Below are 19,053 nucleotides of genomic sequence, written 5' to 3'. Positions count from 1 at the left end.
AACAATGACCTTCTTGATGATGTAAACTTTTCCTATATCTACCAGGTACTCCTTGTTAGGCATCACCGCTCGAGGAATCTCAGCATATAAACAATTTGCCTGGTTCAACAGAAATTGTATTAGACCGTCTATGCAGGGTAACCTATGGTAATAATAGGTCCCTTTTTCGTAACAGCAGGCAGTAAATATAGGTGTGGGTTTGTCCACGCGTTACCTTTGCATCTGCTAAAACCATCCCAATAAACCGTGGAGGTCCGTCGTCTCCATCTTCTCTAACAGTCCACTTCCTGATAACCCTGACCGTGATGGCTCTTGTTTCATGGCCTTTCGTCAGGTTCCTGAGGTCAGTTGTCTGGTTCATGATGGCGTGGATGCTGCAAACCGGCATAGGCAAATGAGTGCATGATAGTAGGGCAACCGCTATAGGCTGCAACAGTACGGAAAACAGGGACGCGAATGTAGGAAACCGCGTAAACTGTATTAAGGGTAGCGCATGAGGTGGCATCTAAAATATTAAAGAGTAAGTCTGTAGCTGGCAGCGAGACAGGCTGGAAACTAAGTATTTGCTGGCACTTTGTGGCCGCTGCGGGGGACCTACAATTGTTTACAAAAGAAAAGGCACCCAAAAGTGGCGAAAGGAAAAATTGTTTTGTACATAGAGCAACAAAATTCGCTGTGCACAACGTATACAAGGCACTACTGGCGCTAAACTCATAGGCTAATAAAAAGGGAAACTTGCTAAACCCCTAGACTATGGAAGGTTCCAGCCTAGGTGCTGGACTCGAACAAAAGCTGATGTTGCTGTCACTGGGCAGGCGACGGTGTAGTCACTGGGTAGGCAGAAACTGCAGAATTTCCTTGAATACTACATTTCTGGTTTCATCAGTACAGTTGCCTTCATCGTCTTCTATGAGTAGTTTGAGGCCTTGTTTTGTTGTCACACGAGAAACAGCAACATAAAGCTGCTCGTGACTAAAAACTGGCCGTTTAAGGTAGATACCGACAGCTGATAGGGTCTGCCCTTGACTCTTGTTAATAGTCATTCCATAGCAAATTCTTATTGGATATTGACGCCTTTGTAGAACAAAGGGCCACTTGTTGCTCTTGAGCAACAAAGTGATACGCAATATAGCAAAAGAGCGGCCCTTGTGGCGTCCGTTCATAATCTATGCCTCAATACTCTAGTCTCCAAGAGCAGTCACGATTAATCTAGTTCCATTGCATAGGCCGTCTGTCTGATTAAGATTACGTAGCAGCATGATGGGTACTCCTTTTTTAAGTACTATGCGATGATGTGGGAAATTGTTACCAGTTAGGGAGTTAAGGAACTCAACAGGATACATGAGATCATAAGCTTCATGTGGGCCTATTGATTTGGCAATGTTGTCGGAGCTTAAATATTCCTTGTGGTTTCCTGGAATCAAGGAGACGACATAATCATTGACCGTGTCAGCAAGCTCATTTGTGGGCGTTAAGATCGCTCTCTGACCAAGGTAAGTTGAGTCAGAATATCTTGTATTTAATTCTGGGTACGTGGACTGGACAATGCACTGTAGTTTATCGCCGTTAGTGTGAAGGAGAAGGTCTCTGGGGATCTTGATCCATGTTGGTTCAGATTCACCGTCTTTGGCAACGAAAGGCAACCTACCTTCACCGACCTATAGTATCCACTGACTGAACTCTGCCACCTATTGCTGATGGTCAGGCTGGGACGATGGACAAAGCAGACACATATTCTGTTTGAGGGTAAGCATCTCAACATGCGACCATAACCTTGACCTGGTTATAGCTGCATCGAGGACCTCCAGTTTGCTTTGTCCTTCAACAATAGGAAGAATCTGCCTAAGATTGCCACCAAGAACCACCACCTTTCCACCGAATGGGATAGCGCCTGCAACAGGATTTATGACTTTCTCAATGTCTCTAAAGGTTCGATCAAGAGCCTCAAACGCTCTTCGATTTGTCATAAAAGCTTCATCCCAAATAACCAAGCTTGCCATCTCAATAAGCTCAGCCAACATATTGGCTCTACTGATGTCACATATTGTGTCATCGTCTAGATCACATGGTATTTTAAATCTTGAATGAGCTGCCCGCCCTCCTGGAAGAAGCAGCGCGGCTACACCAGACGAAGCGATAGTTAACACTATTCTTTGCTTAGCTCTTACATAAGAAACAATGCGATTCCACAGGAAGGTCTTCCCAGTTCCTCCATATCCTGATACAAAGAAGAGTCCAGGTTCTTCATCTAATACCCTCTGCACAATTGTAGTGAATGCATGTGTCTGGTCAGCGTTCAGAGAGGCTGTGGGATTGTCCGTGTCGAGGAGAGGGTCAATAGGATGGGAAAGTTCCTCTTCAATGAGACGGTTATAAGATTCAGGATACACAGCATGATTTTTAGAAGGGAGATTGAACTTCCTTATGTCCCTGCCACCTTGTGCAAACAATCTTGCTAGTTCATCTAGCAGGTAGTCTTTAGTAATGTCATCAGGCAACTGGTAGTTGGGATCACCAATAGTCTCTCTATACTGATATTGGATATCGTCGCATAAATGTCTCCAAACCTTTTCAAAGAAAATGTTTTCGTCTCCAACCTCACAAAAAAGCACCATTGTTACAAAAAGGCTGCGCAATTGGCTAGAGGTGGCCCAGGCAGCAGCCTCGTCAAAGGCGTCGTACCATTCTTGATCATCGCCAAGTAGGCCTCTCGATCTACATGCTTCCTTGAACGTTCTATAGTATAACCGGTTATGGAACCTCACATCCTCAAAACTTGTACATCCTTTAGTTGTCAGTAATAAGAGCCGTAGATAATATCTTTCACCCACTGAAGGATGAACATAGTGCATACGACCTATCTTACCTTGGTGAGTTTTCCTTTTTTTCCACTTTCTTTCCTTGTGCTCCCACCTCCACTCAGAAGGAAACTGAGGGTACATCAAGGTTCGAGCGTCAGGATTGAACTCGTTGCACACGAACCATTCTGTTAGCATTGTTTTTTTTGAGGAATTCTACAGACAGCAGCCTGTCCATCCTCTGTCTTGCACTGAAAGTGACAAAATTTTCATTAGGAAGGTGCACAGGCATTCTTTCAATAGCTGGATGGTGTCTATGGATGTCGTAGCCAAACATCCGCCAGCACGCATCTTGGTCGCAAATGTATCGGCAGTCCAAATACTCCTTTATCTCATTAACCGTCTCTGTCTGCCTGTCATATGGCACAACGACACCACGACTGACTCTTTCTAAATAAACTTTGCTGCAATCAGCACCCTTTGTCACATACTTGAATAGGTACTTAATGAAAGTGGTTTTATTGCACCACTCAACATTAATATGAGCCTGATATCTTTTTAGCAAAGACATGTTGTGTGGAACGACCCATCTATTATCCATTTTGAAACCACTCTTCTCGACAAAAAAATCATTCTGCCTTCTTCTGTACACAGCAAATCCATCAGAACTGACAGAGGTCTCTGGCTGATACGGCTTGGGGAAACGCTTGGAGCACTTGTCATCCTTCATGCAGGGGCACCTAGGATTGTCAGCACCACACGGCCCATGGATCATGTGTTCGGCAACAAGAGCATACCCTAACGGATCAATGCTCGGATCCGGTATCTCAGCAGATATGTAAGTATAGATCATCCCAGGAGTGGGATTTGATGTGTCTGATGCGGTCCACAAGATAATATGCGCATGCGGGAGACCACATTTCTGAAACTCGACGGTGTGTAGGACTGCATGGAGAAGCAGACATGATGTTTAGAATCTAGAAACACAGGCACATGAGGTAAGGGAGAGCGAAAGGCAAGATGGGAACTTTAGTGGAAGCATGCACCTAGTAGGAACGCTAGGGACTATGAGCAGGCAACGTAGAAACACATTACCTGCAGTGCATACTCCAAAAACAGTCCTAGGTCTGATATCATGTAGAAGCTCCTCTAGTTTCATATTGAACACTCTTACGATGATATCGGATCTGTCGGTCGGTTTTTGACCAGGATCAAATATACCTTCTGCGACCTCCAACCATTTAGGATTGCATGTAAAAGTAACAAAGAAATTTGGGGGGCCATACTCTCGGCAGATAGCTATTCCATCATGGTAATTTTGAATCATATAGCGCCTGCCACCAGTGAACGAAGTTGGTAACACTGTCATTTTACCCATTTCATCACCGTGCGTAGACCCTTTACTAATAGCATCACAGATGCCTTGGATACTTTCCATGCGAATATCTGCTTGGTTCTTGATTAAGTAATTAACCTTATTTTCATCAACACAAGCTCTTGCATCAACTTTAGCTTGGCTAGATAATGCACCAAAACAAAGGTACGGATTCGGCTGGTTCCTTCTATAATGAAACATGTAGCAGAAATAATCCTGCATTGTGACTTTGTTGTACGTATTCTCTTCTGTTGCCGTAAAACCAGCATATAGAACTCCAATCTGGAACCCACGCTCAGCATATGGGAAGAGCAAAGGATACTACAGTGCCATGAAGGCTGGATGAAGAGATGAAATCTGCTTCAATTCACCTGCCCGTGTCTGTACAACAATATCTCGTTCGAACGCCTCAGGACCAAAGTCTCCCACAACAAGCATGGCAAGCTCTTCAGTGGCTGGCAGGCTGTATTGCGGTGGGTCTCCATCACGAGGCCCCACAATCCGAATGACAAACTCCTCAGTGTCTTCCTCAGATAGCCTATCTCTGGCCATCCTGAATTGTTGCACTAAAGGGTTGTGCTCATCAAGCATATCAGCCAGAGCCTGAACAACAGTGGGATCGAAATATGTGCCTCGCCTGTCATCACGGCTGAGCGCACTTATTCTGTTGTGAACCTCGTTCGATGTGTCATAAACATAGAGTTGGATAAACTTGGGAGGAGTGTCTTCTGGGGGCAGCAAGGAACCTATGCAGTGATGAATCTGATCGCAGATTTTGAAGACAGGAGGGCCTCCACCATTGTTGATGGATCGGTCTATGTTTGCACCCATAGACGTGAAAGCAAAAAGGCAATTGTACTGCCTGATGGTCCGCATAAACTTGTTAGAAGGAGTGCCACCATCGAACCTGGCAAGCGAAGCCAAAGGTTCTGGCCGAGGTGGGAACGGAGGTATGATAACCTTGCCTCCTCTACAGCATTTGTTATAGATGATATCCTGTGAACCCTGGCATGACTCTTTTGCAACTCTTTCAGCATGCCAGAAAACAGCCTGGCAGCTAGAACATTCATGCGAAGGTCCTCCATAGTAAGACTGTTCATGATAGGATACTGCAGAACCAAGAAGGAGAAAAGGAATGAACAACAATGGCACGATCGATGGAATGACAGAAGCAACACGTTGCTATATGAAGGCAAAGGATGGCATAGGCCGCGGAGCATAGGCTGAGTCTGTACCTTTGAGTGCATTAACAAACTCCGGATCAAACTGGCCACAGACAAGGTCTGCACTACGAACAGCAGCGGCTCTTGAAGAGGAAAGAAACCATGAAGGGACGGCTCGGCGAGTAAGATGCGGATAATATATAGAAGGCAAGCGCGGCTGTTACCTCCCCAAACCAGCCGGTGCTGCTGTAGAAGGCGCCTCCTCTTTTGCCTGGAAGCTGCGGGATCAGAACTTCGAATAACATAGGGTGTGCTGGTACCTACGTAGGAGCTCGGAATTTTAGAGATAGCACTCGTAATCTGACAAGAGGACCACAAACCATGGAATGGCAAGCAGAACGCACGGCGTCTGACGCGACTTGCTGCATTCTGCTGAGGCGAAGACCCTGACCGCAATGAACCACCCACACGAGAAGAAGGGTCCGACGACTGGACATGCGTCGGCGAGGCAGGCTGTTGGTGGAAAAGGCGGCGCCACGCACGAGATCTTGGTGGAGCTGTAGTAGAAGGGCCTAACCGTAACAAACGGTCCGGCTGAACAGGAGGACAAGAGCCGCCTGGCTCATCAGAGGGTGCAGTACCTAATAGAAAGGACAGATATTAACAAAGTCCGGTAGCGCATGCCCACTAAGATAAGCAACAAGAAGGAAGTCAGCACATACGTTGCGGCGCGCGATGGGCCAGCGGTAATGGAAGCGAGGAATCTGGCTGTAAGGAATTGCGGCATAGCAAGAACAGACCAGACGTATCAGCAGGATGGGACGAAGCACGGCATGAGTTAAGAAACATCACACAACCTATTAATAATGTAGTAGAAGGAAGAGGAGATGCGCAATAGCGCTAGGTACATACGTTGCCTAGTGCGGGGAGCCGAGGAGGCGGCAGCAGAGGCGCGCAGGCGCACCGAGCCGTCCACTGCCAGGGCAACCGGTAAGTTAGTGCAACAAATAGGAACGTGTGCAACAACCGGAGCAAACAGCATATAGAAAGCAGGTAAAATAGAATAAAAAGAACATACTGTGCAGGTCGCCACCACATGGAACAGACGACTCCATTCACGGCGAGCATTGCGCAGATAATCATAGCGAACAAAGAACCAGAAATATTTTTTGCTTGTTTTTTTTAGAACCAAAGAACCGACACGGTGAGGCAGCAGTTGATAGACCCAGGCAGGTTGTTATAGACAAAGGGTGGTCGAAGCACGTAAGAACAGAAAAAACACATATGCAAAGAAACTAAAACAAAGCATGCAGTCATCATGTGCACCGTACAAAAAAAAAACTGGGTAATACAGTCATATACTCTCCCGACACCTTGGCCACCTATTTTGTCCATAAATAGCTGAAAAAGTTTTATCAACAGAAATTCTAAAATAATCTATCTTTCAGATAGGAGTACGAGTACCGAAGCAAGATTATATCCAGCCTTCGCTCCAAAAATGTGCCTCCGTTTTACTCTAGGTTCCACATGTTTTACTCTTTTTTTTAACACAGTAGCGATATAGATGCTCGCAACTCGCATGATCTTACATGTACCACCCATTAATCATCTTATTCAAGCAATATTAGATGGACAATATATATAGTTTTTTTTTGTCTCATGCCCAAGTCAAATAGACATGTATTTGCAGCCTGTTCGGTTGGTCGTAAACGATCGTAAATTTACAGTCAGAATAGTATTTTTCTCTCACACCAAATCAGTCAACAGTAATAATCTACGATCGTATATGATCGTTTGAGCCCTAACCTCGTTTGAGCCCTAACCGAACATGCTGTTGAATCGTAAGGAGCATTTTATAGACATGTTGAAAGTGATAGTCAAAGTTTTTAGCTTTTTTTATGTTTATTATTATAGTCTATGAGAGTGCACTTTTTATTTATCCGGTACGACAATGGACAATAATAAGTGCTTGTTTAGTTCCCAAAAACTTTTTTCAAAAAGTGCTACAATATCCATCACATCGAATCTTACGATACTTGCATGGAGCATTAAATGTAGATAAAAAAAATTAATTGCACAGTTTGGTTGAAAATTACGAGACGAACGTTTCGAGCCTAATTAGTTCATGATTAAACAATAATTATCAAATAAAAACGAAAGTGCTACGATAGCCAAATTCTCCAAATTCACGACCTAAACACATCATCCGCGTGTCTGATGCGGGGCCCACCCTTCAGTCTCTAGTCTCCACCGCCCGTCAGCCAGAGGCGACCGGATCACGCGCGTCACGTCTGTCGGTGCTGGGCGCTCCCCGCCGGGGACGGACACGGACGGTAGGTGGAAGCGGAAGCAAGGCGTGCGAGCAAGCGAAGCGAACCCCGCGAAGCGAAAGCCTCCCCCCTCCCTGTTTCCTCCCGTGCTCGCCTGTACCCGGGAAGGGGCAACGAGAAATCGAACCCGCACGCAACGCGAGTACGCGACGCCTCCACCTCCACCTCCACCTCCACCCCCACCCGCTCGCCTGTGTCCAGATCCAGCCGCCCGCAGCTCTCTCTCTCTCTCTCGCTCGCGCGCGATGAGCTGCCTCGGCGGGCGGGCGTGCTAGCGGTAGCAGCGAGCGGTGCGCGAGGGCGGAGGAGGCGGAGGCGGGTGGGCGGATCCGGGGGGCGGCCAATCTGGCAGGCGCCGCGGTGGGGCTGCGGGCGCGGGGGAGGGCGGGGGGCTGGGCGGACGGCGCGGAGGGCGGGGAGGACTGCGGCAGGCTCAGGCCCTGGCGCAGGAGGCTGCTCGCGTCCATGGCGCTCTCGTGGCCCTCGGCCGTCCGCCTCGCCGTAGCCGCCGTCCTGCTCGTCGCCGTCGGCGTCGCACTCTTCACGCTCCCCGTCGAGAAGGTTCGGGTTTCTCCAATCTCCACCCCGCTATCTAAATTGGGCCCGTTCGCGATTCCATGTTGGGAGGATGAGTGTGGTTAGGCATGGAAACAGTCGTCCTGGTTGTTGAAATGTAGGTTCGTTTGCTCTCGTGATTGGTTCAGCTCCCCCTTCCTCCCCTCGGTACCCAAATCTGCCATGGTTATACTTCGTGTTGCTATCTATATGGCCGGAAATTCCTGTTCGAGTGGAGCTAATGATGGGCCGTGTCAAATGTGCATTCGAATGTTTCAGTCATCAGAAATGTAGTATCGTTTTGAGTAGACTGGGTCAATGCGTTATGACATGACATGGTTGTAAGTAACACATATCATGAATACATGTATTCCCAAATTGAAAGACTTTTCCTGTCTAGCAGGAAACTTCCAAAGGGTACTCTATTGCTTCTCACATCCACTGTTGCGTGCCATAGTAGGTCAGGATGCATGAATCAGGGGGATTAGTTGTTGGAATCATTTTTGTCATCTGACCATTCTAGTGCTTAATTTGTCATCCGTTCATGCCTTGTTCAATTATGGATATGTCCTTGTGGTATTATCTAGTTCTGTCTTTAGTAGCTGTTATACTGCTTTCCGTTTTAATTTGCCTCAAGATGGTCATAACTTAATACCTGAAGTTTACCTTTCTCAGCTGTCCAGCTCACGGCATTACCTGCTCTGCTTTTTTTCATCTTGATTGAGAGAATTTTTGTCAATTAGTTTTATTCTTTTTACCTAGTTTACATCATAATGCTGTGGAAGGGCAGGCCTGGTGCAAGCGGTAGAGTCTTACCGCCTGTGACCGGAAGGTCCCGGGTTCGAGTCGCGGTCTCCTCGCATTGCCCAGGCGAGGGTAAGGCTTGCCACTGACACCCTTCCCCAGACCCTGCACAGAGCGGGAGTTCTCTGCACTGGGTACTCCCTACATCATAATGCTGTGATATTTTAATTTACTAGGATAATCCAGAGTTTGAGAAGTTCTTACTTCCCTTCTCCTCGCTTTCTTGTTGCCTATAAATCTTAAGATTATGGAGCTTAAAATGTAGATTAATTTAACCTCCACATCAGGTACTTATTGGTTTAAGTTTACATTGACAGATTTTAAAGGACTTTCTGGTTTGGATCAAGGAGAACTTGGGTCCATGGGGTCCTTTGGTGTTGTAAGTATTGAACTCTCTGCACATAAGTGGTAGTTTCTCACTTGCAGCCACACTTTTGGAGCACACTTACTGCTGTACTCCACTACACAGCTTTTCATAGAAAACATATGTCCTGCCCCTTAAATAAAACCCAAACCCACCTACAAGATATATGTAAGCCTTGCTTTGTTATGCCTGGTACTCGTATTTGGCTTGCACTTGCAGTGACATGCCATAAAGCTGTGTAGTGGAGTATCGTTGATTCGTTGTTCTATATTATGTTATATGACCTTACCATCTTTTTCATTTCCAACTTAATTATATTCATGTTGTGTAATATTACAGGGCCCTCGCTTACATCCCTCTGACAGTCTTAGCTGTTCCAGCATCAATTCTTACAGTACGTTAGATTGCTATTTCCCCTTTTTACAAGCCTTGCCCTTTTCCTCTTTTAAGAGCCCTCGTGTTAGATCACCTTTTTATGTTGCTGCAATTCTTTTACCAGCTTGGAGGGGGCTATTTATTTGGATTGCCAGTAGGGTTTGTTGCTGATTCCATTGGAGCAACAATTGGTGCAACTGCTGCATTTCTGCTTGGCAGGACGGTATGTATAGTAAATGTTCCTTTTTCTGTATTAAAAAAATTATATGTTGCGAATCGAATAGTGCTGTAGGGTAAATGCTAAGTGCTAAATCAGTTCATTGCATCTGGTTGGTTGCCCAGTTATTGCTATCTTTCATGTTACAAACTGTGTATTCTGTGGTGCATGCCTTTTTTTTTATCTTGTGTTTCGACTGCAACTACATTAAAGATAATTGGTTACACCTTATGCACCTTGTTCCTGTGGATAATTATGTCCGCTGAGTAGATTTCCAAGTACTATAAGTTTCAATTATTTTCAAGTATTATTACTTTTGTGATATCGTAAGAGTTCTATAATATTGTTGCAGATTGGGAGGCCTTATGTTCTCTCGAAATGCAAAGATTACCCTAAGTTTCAAGCAGTAGCCATTGCTATCCAAAGATCTGGCTTCAAGGTAATTTTTTGCAGTCTGGAGGTTTTAGACACAATTGGCTGAAAATAACATTGGACTGATATGGGATTGCCCAACTCTAACCATATTATGAATTTGTCTGATTCATTTACGTGGTTTCACTAAGGCTTCTAACATAATATGTGCAGATCGTGTTGCTACTAAGGCTTGTACCTTTACTTCCGTTCAACATGTTGAACTACCTGTTATCTGTCACTCCTGTTGGTGTTGGAGAGTACATGCTGGCTTCTTGGTTGGGAATGATGGTATGCTTCCACTTGTTACCTTTTTACATTTTATGTCATCTTTGTTGATGGCTTCTTTGGGCTTCATGTCTAGACTACCCCAAATGGTTGGGGAGGAAAAAAAAAAGGCTCTGTTGCTGTATGACGGCACCAGGCTACTGGCACATACTATATCTGTCTCATTGAAACTTTGCTTTGTAACTATCTGCTACATTGTTTGCATAATTGCAACCATTTGTTTGTTTGCATAATTTGCTGTGTTAGACTATGCTTTATAAGTAAATGTGCTGTTTTCCTTTGGTACTTGTTTGATACTAAATCTATTTTATTGATAATATATTTACACAGAAAACTTTGTGAGTTGTGACTATTAACAGCATACTCATGTCATTAGCTAACTCAGCTTTATATTACCCTTTTCATTTATGAACTGTTCTTAGCCCATCAAGGCAATGCTACATTTCATTGTTGCTAATCATCCTTGTTTTACAGCCAATCACTCTTGCCTTGGTGTACGTTGGAACAACACTGAAAGATCTATCAGATGTGACACATGGGTGGAGCGAGATCTCGACTACTCGATGGGTGAGTAATACTAATGATGCATTATCTCAATTGCTGCATTGTGCTTGTGATGTCATGTATTGGCTTGTGTTTTGTAGCTATCAGTTCATATAAAATTTTTGAATACAGAGTAAATAACTTTTTTCATAAAGAAAGAAAAAATGTATCATTAGGTTCTTTTTTTTTGCATTTATCTTTGGTTCCTACATGAACACAAGTTATTAAATATGTCTGTTTGCATAAACGATTTGTTTATCATACAGAATTAAGATGATTGGGATCTGATAAAATTTGTCCATTTGCGCTCCCAGTACATCCGTGTTACTAATAAAGTAATAAGTTGTGTCATCAACGAACCTCTGCAAAACCTAGAAAACTTTGCAGTTATCTTTTTCTTTTGCACTTGTACTTGAATGAGTGATTTAATCTTGGGATATTTGATTTGAGCTTGAGGGCAAAATTTTGATCACTGCCACAATTCTTACATGTGTGGTGGTATATCAGTGTATTGATTAGGCCGTGTTTGATTTTGGTGGGGTAGCACTTGGAAGTAGATGGAACAGTTGCAAGTTATGTCTTAGTTTTAGCGGAGACGTGCAAGGAAAACATTGAACATCCTATATCGACAAGCTCCTTCCATCCCAAAAAAGAATGCAAAATCTAGGTGACAAGTCGAACTTTCTAAAATTTGACCATAGAAAATAATCTCAACATTTATGTCTCCAAATATGTTTACTATGAAATATATTCCATAATTGATCTAATGATATTTATTCAGTATCATAGTTTTTAGTACTTTTTTGTATAAATTTAGTCAAACTTAAAATTGTTTGACTCTTTTTGGGATGGAGGGAGTAGATAACAAATGCTACAGCAAAGAAAACCTCTTTCTTTTTGGTACCTCATCACCAGTGAATCAAATGTTTCTGTTAAGTTGTTCCTCATTTTTTTTCTCGAAGGACGCAGGAGAAGTTGTTCCTCATTTGTATCTCAGTGTCAGTAGTTAGCCTAGTGTTCTTGTTTTTCATGTTACCTGCTATAAGATATTTACTATTCTCTGTAATGTGTTTCCTTGGCAACCAAGTTGATCATGGTGCCTTGGCAACCAAGTAGGAATCATAGCATCTGCTTTATGCAGTTAGAATATGCTAAGAAGTAGGTACACCACTTGCCTATATATGCAGTGGTTAGCATCTTTGTATCCCTAAGTCATTTTTGCAATACAATCCAAGCGGCCTGTTGGCCAAGCTGCCCTCTGGCAGCCAACAATTGGTATCTAGAGCCGGTTGAGAGATAGGGAAGAGCATGGCCACCTCCGCAGAGAGAGCAGCAGCAGCAGCCGCCGCCGCCGAGCACCGGGCGCAGCGTCTGGCCGCGGCAGAGGCCGCAGCCGCGCAGGCGCAGCAGGCCGCGGAGGCCGCAGCAGCAGCAGCTCGGAACGCAGCCGCCACGGCCGCGGCTCTGCGTCGAGAGTTGGTGGAGGAGGATCCGCCGCGTGATCGCCGCCCGTTTCCGCGGAGGAGTCCGGAGCGCGAGCGCAGGCAGACGCGGTCGCCCGATCGGGATCAGGATCGCCGCCGCGGACGGGCCAGGGGCCGCTCGCCGGTGATCCAGACCGTGTACAAGGACTCTGGCGCAAGTTCCACCTGGCCGATGCTCAACAAGACAAATTACCATGAGTGGGCCTCGATCATGAAGCTGAAGCTCCAGGCGCGGCAACTCTGGGATGCGATCGAGTACCAGGACCTGCCATACCATGAGGACAGGCGCACGGTGGAGGCGATCATCGCCGCCGTGCCACAGGAGATGCAGATGCCGCTGTCCGAGAAGGGATCGGCCAAGGAGGCCTGGGACTCCATCGCCGCCGCGCGAATCGGAGTCGATCGAGTGCGCCGCGCCACGCTCCAGCGACTCCGCAGCGACTGGGAGAAGCTCGCCTTTCGTCCAGGAGAGCAGATCGAGGACTTCACCCTTCGCTTGATGGCCCTGAAGCAGCAGCTTCTTCTCCACGGCGACAACGACATCGATGAAGAGCGCGCGGTGGAGAGACTCCTGCGCGCCGTGCCGCCAAAGTACGCTCAGCTCCGGATCGCCATCGAGACGCTTCTGGACTTCCAGGACCTCACCATCGAGGAGGTGTCTGGACGCTTGAAGACGGTGGACGACATGGAGGCGTTGGACGCGGAACCGGCCGCCATCGGTGGACTGCTGCTGACAAGGGAGCAGTGGCGTGCCAAGGAGAAGGAGGAGGCTGCCGTTTCCGCGTCGGGCAAGGAACCACGACGTCGTCCACGCGGCGGCAAGAAGCAGCGCGGGAAGGGAAATCGCGGTGGCGACGATCGCGGGGTAAACGACGACACCTGCCTCAACTGTGGTGATCGCGGCCACTGGGCGCGCGACTGCCGCCAGCCGCGCCGTGGTGGTGGTGACCGCGGTGGTGGCGGTGGCAACCAACGCGGAGGAGGCTACCGTGTTGGAGGTGATCGAGGAGGAAGGCGCGGTGGAGGGCGTGGCGGAGCTGCTCACGTCGCAGAAGCAGAGGACGATGATGGTGCTCTGTTTTTCGCCCACGGCTTCCTCAAGCTTGACGAGAAGGACGAAGCCGTCTGCTCCAAGGCCACGGTCTCCCTCGACATCAACGAGCCGCGCGCGCGAGTCTTCCTCAACACCAGCGCCAACGAGGAGGCGCTCGACGGATGGTACCTCGACAGCGGGGCCACGCATCACATGACCGGCCGCCGGGAGCTCTTCGCCGAGCTCGACACCACGGCGCGCGGCACGGTGCGGTTCGGCGACTCGTCTCGAGTGGAAATCAAGGGGACCGGCTCCATCGTCTTCCAGGCCAAAAACGGAGATCAGCGCGTCCTCCACGGCGTCTTCTACATCCCAGCGCTCCGGAACTCGATCATGAGTTTGGGGCAGCTCGACGAAGGAGGCTCCAGGGTGGAGATTGATCATGGAGTGCTCCGCATCTGGGACCGGCGTAGTCGTCTTCTCGCCAAGGTACATCGCGGGCCCAGTCGGTTGTACGTCCTGCACTTGGAGGCCGCGCGGCCGGTATGTCTTGCCGCCACGAAAGAGGACGAGTCATGGAGGTGGCATGAGCGCTACGGGCATCTCAGCTTCGAGGCACTGCACCAGCTCGGCAAGAAGGAGATGGTGAGGGGGATGCCGGTGATCAAGCATGCGGAGCAAGTCTGCGACACCTGCGTCACTACCAAGCTCCGCCGCAAGCCATTTCCGCAGCAGGCGCAGTACCGCGCGCAGGCGCCCTTGGACCTCGTCCACGGCGACCTATGTGGGCCGGTGACGCCGGCGACGCCAGGAGGGCGCCGCTACTTCTTGCTGATGGTGGACGACGCCACCCGCTTCATGTGGGCGGTGCTTCTGCCGACCAAGGATGCTGCTGCGGATGCCGTGAAGCGGGTGAAGGCCGAAGCAGAGAAGGAGACCGGCCGTGAGCTCAAGGTACTGCGGACCGACAATGGAGGAGAGTTCACCGTCGGCGAGCTAGCGCAGTACTTCGCCGCCGAAGGAGTCAAGCGGCACTACTCTGCACCACACTCACCGCAGCAAAACGGTGTTGTGGAACGGCGCAATCAGACGGTCGTGGCGACCGCGCGCGCGCTTCTGAAGCAGAGGTCCATGCCGGCCAAATTCTGGGGGGAGGCGGTAATGACGGCGGTGCATCTGCTCAACCGCGCGCCAACAAGAAGCTTGCAAGGCAAGACCCCCCATGAAGCCTGGCATGGACGAGCGCCGGCGGTGAGCTACCTGCGTACATTCGGCTGCGTCGCCTACACAAGGGAGCTCGGACACCTGCGCAAGCTCGACGACCGCGGCAAGGCTGGGGTCTTCATCGGCTACGCCGAGGGCGCCAAGGCCTATCGGGTCCTCGATCCGGTGACGGGACGCGTGAAGGTGAGCCGCGACGTGGTGTTTGATGAAGGGCGCGGCTGGGATTGGTCCAATTCGGCCGCCGGGACGTCTGCTTCCGCCTCCAGTGACTTCGACATCGAGTTCTGGGGAGTCGACACAGACGGAGCCCCGCCGCACACGCCGTCACCAGCTCCAGGGGAGCATGATCCACAAGCTTCCTCTGCTTCACCAGCTTCCTCTGCTTCACCAGCAGCAGAAACAGAGCAGGCGGACCCAGTTGAGTTCGCGTCACCGCTCGAGGACGACGACGATCGCCTTGATGCCTCCTACGGTGGCGAGCAGCTGCGGTACCGTACCATGCCCAACATCATCGGGGACGCACCCACACCGCTGCCGGCTTCACGTCTCTTCGCCGAGCTTCATCTCACGCACGCCGGCGAGCCAGCCAACTTCACGGAGGCTGAAGGCGATCCTGCCTGGCAGGCCGCCATGGAGCAGGAGATCAAGGCAGTTGAGCAGAACTGCACTTGGGAACTTGTGGAGCTTCCTCCCGGTCATCGGCCCATCACTCTGAAGTGGGTCTACAAGCTCAAGAAGGACGAGCGGGGCGCGGTGACCAAGTACAAGGCGCGTTTGGTGGCGCGGGGCTTCGTCCAGCAGGAAGGGATCGACTTCGACGACGCGTTTGCTCCCGTGGCGCGCATGGAATCCGTCCGAGTTCTCCTCGCGCTGGCAGCCCAAGAAGGATGGCGCGTCCACCACATGGACGTCAAATCTGCTTTCCTCAACGGCGACCTCAAGGAGGAGGTGTATGTGAAGCAGCCGTCTGGCTTCACCGTCGCCGGGAAGGAGAAGATGGTGTACCGTCTGCGCAAGGCTCTGTATGGCCTGCGGCAGGCTCCTCGAGCTTGGAACGCCAAGCTGGATGCCACCCTCAAGGAGATGGGTTTCCAGCAAAGCGACCATGAAGCTGCGATGTACAGGCGAGGAACAGGGGAGGAGCTGCTGCTGATCGGTGTCTATGTTGATGATTTGATCATCACCGGTGCCAGCACTCAAGCCATAGAAGGTTTCAAGGCTCAGATGAAGAAGGTCTTCGACATGAGCGACCTCGGCCTTCTGTCTTTCTACCTGGGAGTCGAAGTACATCAAGATTCAGCTGGGATCACTCTGAGGCAGACCCATTATGCCAAGAGGATCCTTGAGCTAGGAGGCATGGATGCCTGCAACCCTGCCCATACACCAATGGAGGAACGGCTGAGGTTGAGCAGGCAGAGCACGGCTGAAGAAGTTGATCCTACCCAATACAGAAGATTGGTGGGCAGCCTGCGATACTTGGTCCACACAAGACCTGACTTAGCCTTCTCAGTTGGCTTTGTCAGTCGGTTCATGGAAAGACCAACAGCAGAGCACCAAGCTGCCATCAAGCGCATCCTGAGATATGTGGCTGGTACTCTGGAATTCGGACTTCACTACACTAAAGCTCCAGGGAGAGCAAGGTTTGTTGGATACTGCGACAGTGACTTGGCTGGGGACATTGACACCAGCAAAAGCACTAGTGGCACTCTGTTCTTCCTGGGAAGCAATCTTGTATGCTGGCAGTCTGTGAAGCAGAAGGTGGTAGCTCTATCTAGTTGTGAAGCTGAGTACATTGCCACTACCACAGCTGCAAAACAAGCTATTTGGCTATCCAGGTTGCTAGCAGACCTCCTTGGAAGGAATGTGGAAGTGGTTGAACTGAAGGTTGACAGTAAGTCTGCACTTGCTCTAGCCAAGAATCCAGTCTTTCATGAGCGCAGTAAACACATCAGAATCAAGTACCATTTCATTAGAAACTGCTTGGAAGATGGAAGTATCAAGGCTGATCACATATCCACCACTAATCAGCTGGCTGACATTCTAACCAAGTCTCTTGGAAGATCAAAATTTGAAGAGATGAGGGGAAGAATTGGGCTCAAGCATATCACTTCCAAGGACCACAAGGCTAAAGGGGAGAATTGTCAGTAGTTAGCCTAGTGTTCTTGTTTTTCATGTTACCTGCTATAAGATATTTACTATTCTCTGTAATGTGTTTCCTTGGCAACCAAGTTGATCATGGTGCCTTGGCAACCAAGTAGGAATCATAGCATCTGCTTTATGCAGTTAGAATATGCTAAGAAGTAGGTACACCACTTGCCTATATATGCAGTGGTTAGCATCTTTGTATCCCTAAGTCATTTTTGCAATACAATCCAAGCGGCCTGTTGGCCAAGCTGCCCTCTGGCAGCCAACACTCAGAAGTAGATTTTGATTTAATACATTGGTTCTTGTAACTTCAGCTGATACCTATGCTTGTTTCTTTTTTCTTTCAGATTTTGATAATATCTGGCTTTGTATTATCTGGTATGTGCCATTATCCTCCCTTTATAGTTCTGATAGCATCTGTCTTTTTTGGTACTTAGTTACAGGTATAATTCACTCTAATTTTATCCAAAATCTTAATGTCTTAAAAATACCAAGCCAGTTGACTTAAAGTCATGTGTTTCTTACCTTATCTTTTTAATACATCAGGATCTTGTAAATTGGGCCATTCTCCTTATTTCATGTCCGGATTTATACACAAGTCCTAGGAGATTTTAAACATCCTTGCTTTTGGTTTCTGAATCTACTTATTAAAGAACAGCAGTGCATGCTGATAGCCGAGACATGGGGATCCCCTTGAAGGTTTTGCATGCCCTGGTTATAGATGACTAATGAAATTTCATCTTGGCACAGCTTAGGCCTTGAGGAAATGAGGAGCAGATAAAACTGATTCAACTGAAATTTAATTGCAATTCTAGAAGGTCTATGGGACCTGGGAGAAATAAATTTGCACACTTTAAGGTCTATGGGACTTGGGAGAAATAAATTTGCGCACTTTGGCAAACCAGCATTCTTATTAATGGATATCCAGAAAGCAAACAGAAATGCATTCAACTGTAGGCCTTCAATTCAGCTCAGTGGATTTGCAACATTGAGTGGGCAATCCCTTCTCTATAGAAAATTTGAAGAATTTATCTTAAAATGACATGTTAAATTATTCCTGTTCAATTATCTTAACAAGTCTCTTCTTGCTCATGTATATACTGGCTGTTTTCACTGTGGTCCTGCAGTGGTCTTGATTATCTGCGTCACAAAAATTGCAAAATCATCTCTGGAGAAGGCATTGGCCGAGAATGGAGAGCTCGATGTAGGAACATCGCAGCTTCCTGTGGTAGCCTCTCCCTCGGATCTGCAACAACCTCTTGTAATCAAGATTGACACATCAAATGAAGATCATGAGAAGTAAAAGTGTTGTGTTTACAATCCCTGATGTACATTCTTTGGCTGTTGAGTCTGTAGACTATATATATACCCATAGCTCTGGTGAGGCCGGTAAAAGGGTAAAAAACAAACCCAAAAAGAGAGAAAATGAGGGTGAGTTTGACTGATAGGTAATAGTAATACGCTATGCGCTCTGTTTCACTCCACGTGCTACCATATCTTTGGTGAAAATGCAAATGTAGTATTTAGTTTTCTGACGTGCCCAAGTTTCGAGCTTCATATAGGCCTACAAGCATACATACGTTCTTTACATGGTTATAAACATAACCCACATTCCCCCTAACACCCCACCCATTTCTTCAACTACTTACTTGAATAAATTAATTCTAGTATCGTCTTAAGTTAAACTTTTTATGTTTGACCGAATATATAGAAAATAGCATAAATGTTTATGAAACTAAATGAGCATATTATGGAAATATATTTTTATGATAGATTTAATGATACTAATTTGGTGTTATAAATTTTTTCTTTCTTTTCTATAAATTTAGTCAAACTTAAAATGGTTGACTTAAGACAATTCTAAAAATTGATTTGTTTGTGGACGGATGTAGTATGTATTAGTCTATGATTTGTCGCTTTTGTTCGTAGTCAACTTTAATCTAG

The 19,053-nt window shown here is 47.5% G+C and overlaps 2 protein-coding genes across 2 annotated transcripts; one reads left to right on the top strand and one right to left on the bottom strand.

The window, feature by feature from the left end:
• Positions 1 to 1,688: 1,688 nt before the first annotated feature.
• On the bottom strand, positions 1,689 to 8,133 carry LOC136549196 (uncharacterized). Its single transcript, XM_066540461.1, has 9 exons — positions 7,838 to 8,133; positions 6,059 to 6,104; positions 5,924 to 5,977; positions 5,561 to 5,614; positions 5,409 to 5,439; positions 4,545 to 5,282; positions 3,894 to 4,421; positions 2,983 to 3,743; positions 1,689 to 2,531 (listed from the first exon to the last, which is right to left on the bottom strand). Exons 1-9 carry the CDS (start codon positions 8,131 to 8,133, stop codon positions 1,689 to 1,691), a joined length of 3,351 nt encoding a protein of 1,116 aa, XP_066396558.1.
• On the top strand, positions 7,637 to 18,644 carry LOC136550504 (uncharacterized). The gene is made up of 9 exons (XM_066542103.1): positions 7,637 to 8,227; positions 9,343 to 9,404; positions 9,729 to 9,783; positions 9,889 to 9,987; positions 10,334 to 10,420; positions 10,567 to 10,683; positions 11,155 to 11,247; positions 17,457 to 17,487; positions 18,237 to 18,644. Exons 1-9 carry the CDS (start codon positions 8,132 to 8,134, stop codon positions 18,410 to 18,412), a joined length of 816 nt encoding a protein of 271 aa, XP_066398200.1. The 5' UTR covers positions 7,637 to 8,131; the 3' UTR covers positions 18,413 to 18,644.
• The last annotated feature ends 409 nt before the right edge of the window (positions 18,645 to 19,053 follow it).

Source organism: Miscanthus floridulus, chromosome 4 (assembly GCF_019320115.1).
Source record: "Miscanthus floridulus cultivar M001 chromosome 4, ASM1932011v1, whole genome shotgun sequence".
Taxonomy (NCBI): Eukaryota; Viridiplantae; Streptophyta; class Magnoliopsida; order Poales; family Poaceae; genus Miscanthus; species Miscanthus floridulus.
Note: the sequence above shows the minus strand (reverse complement) of the source record. Positions and strands in the feature narration are given on the sequence as shown.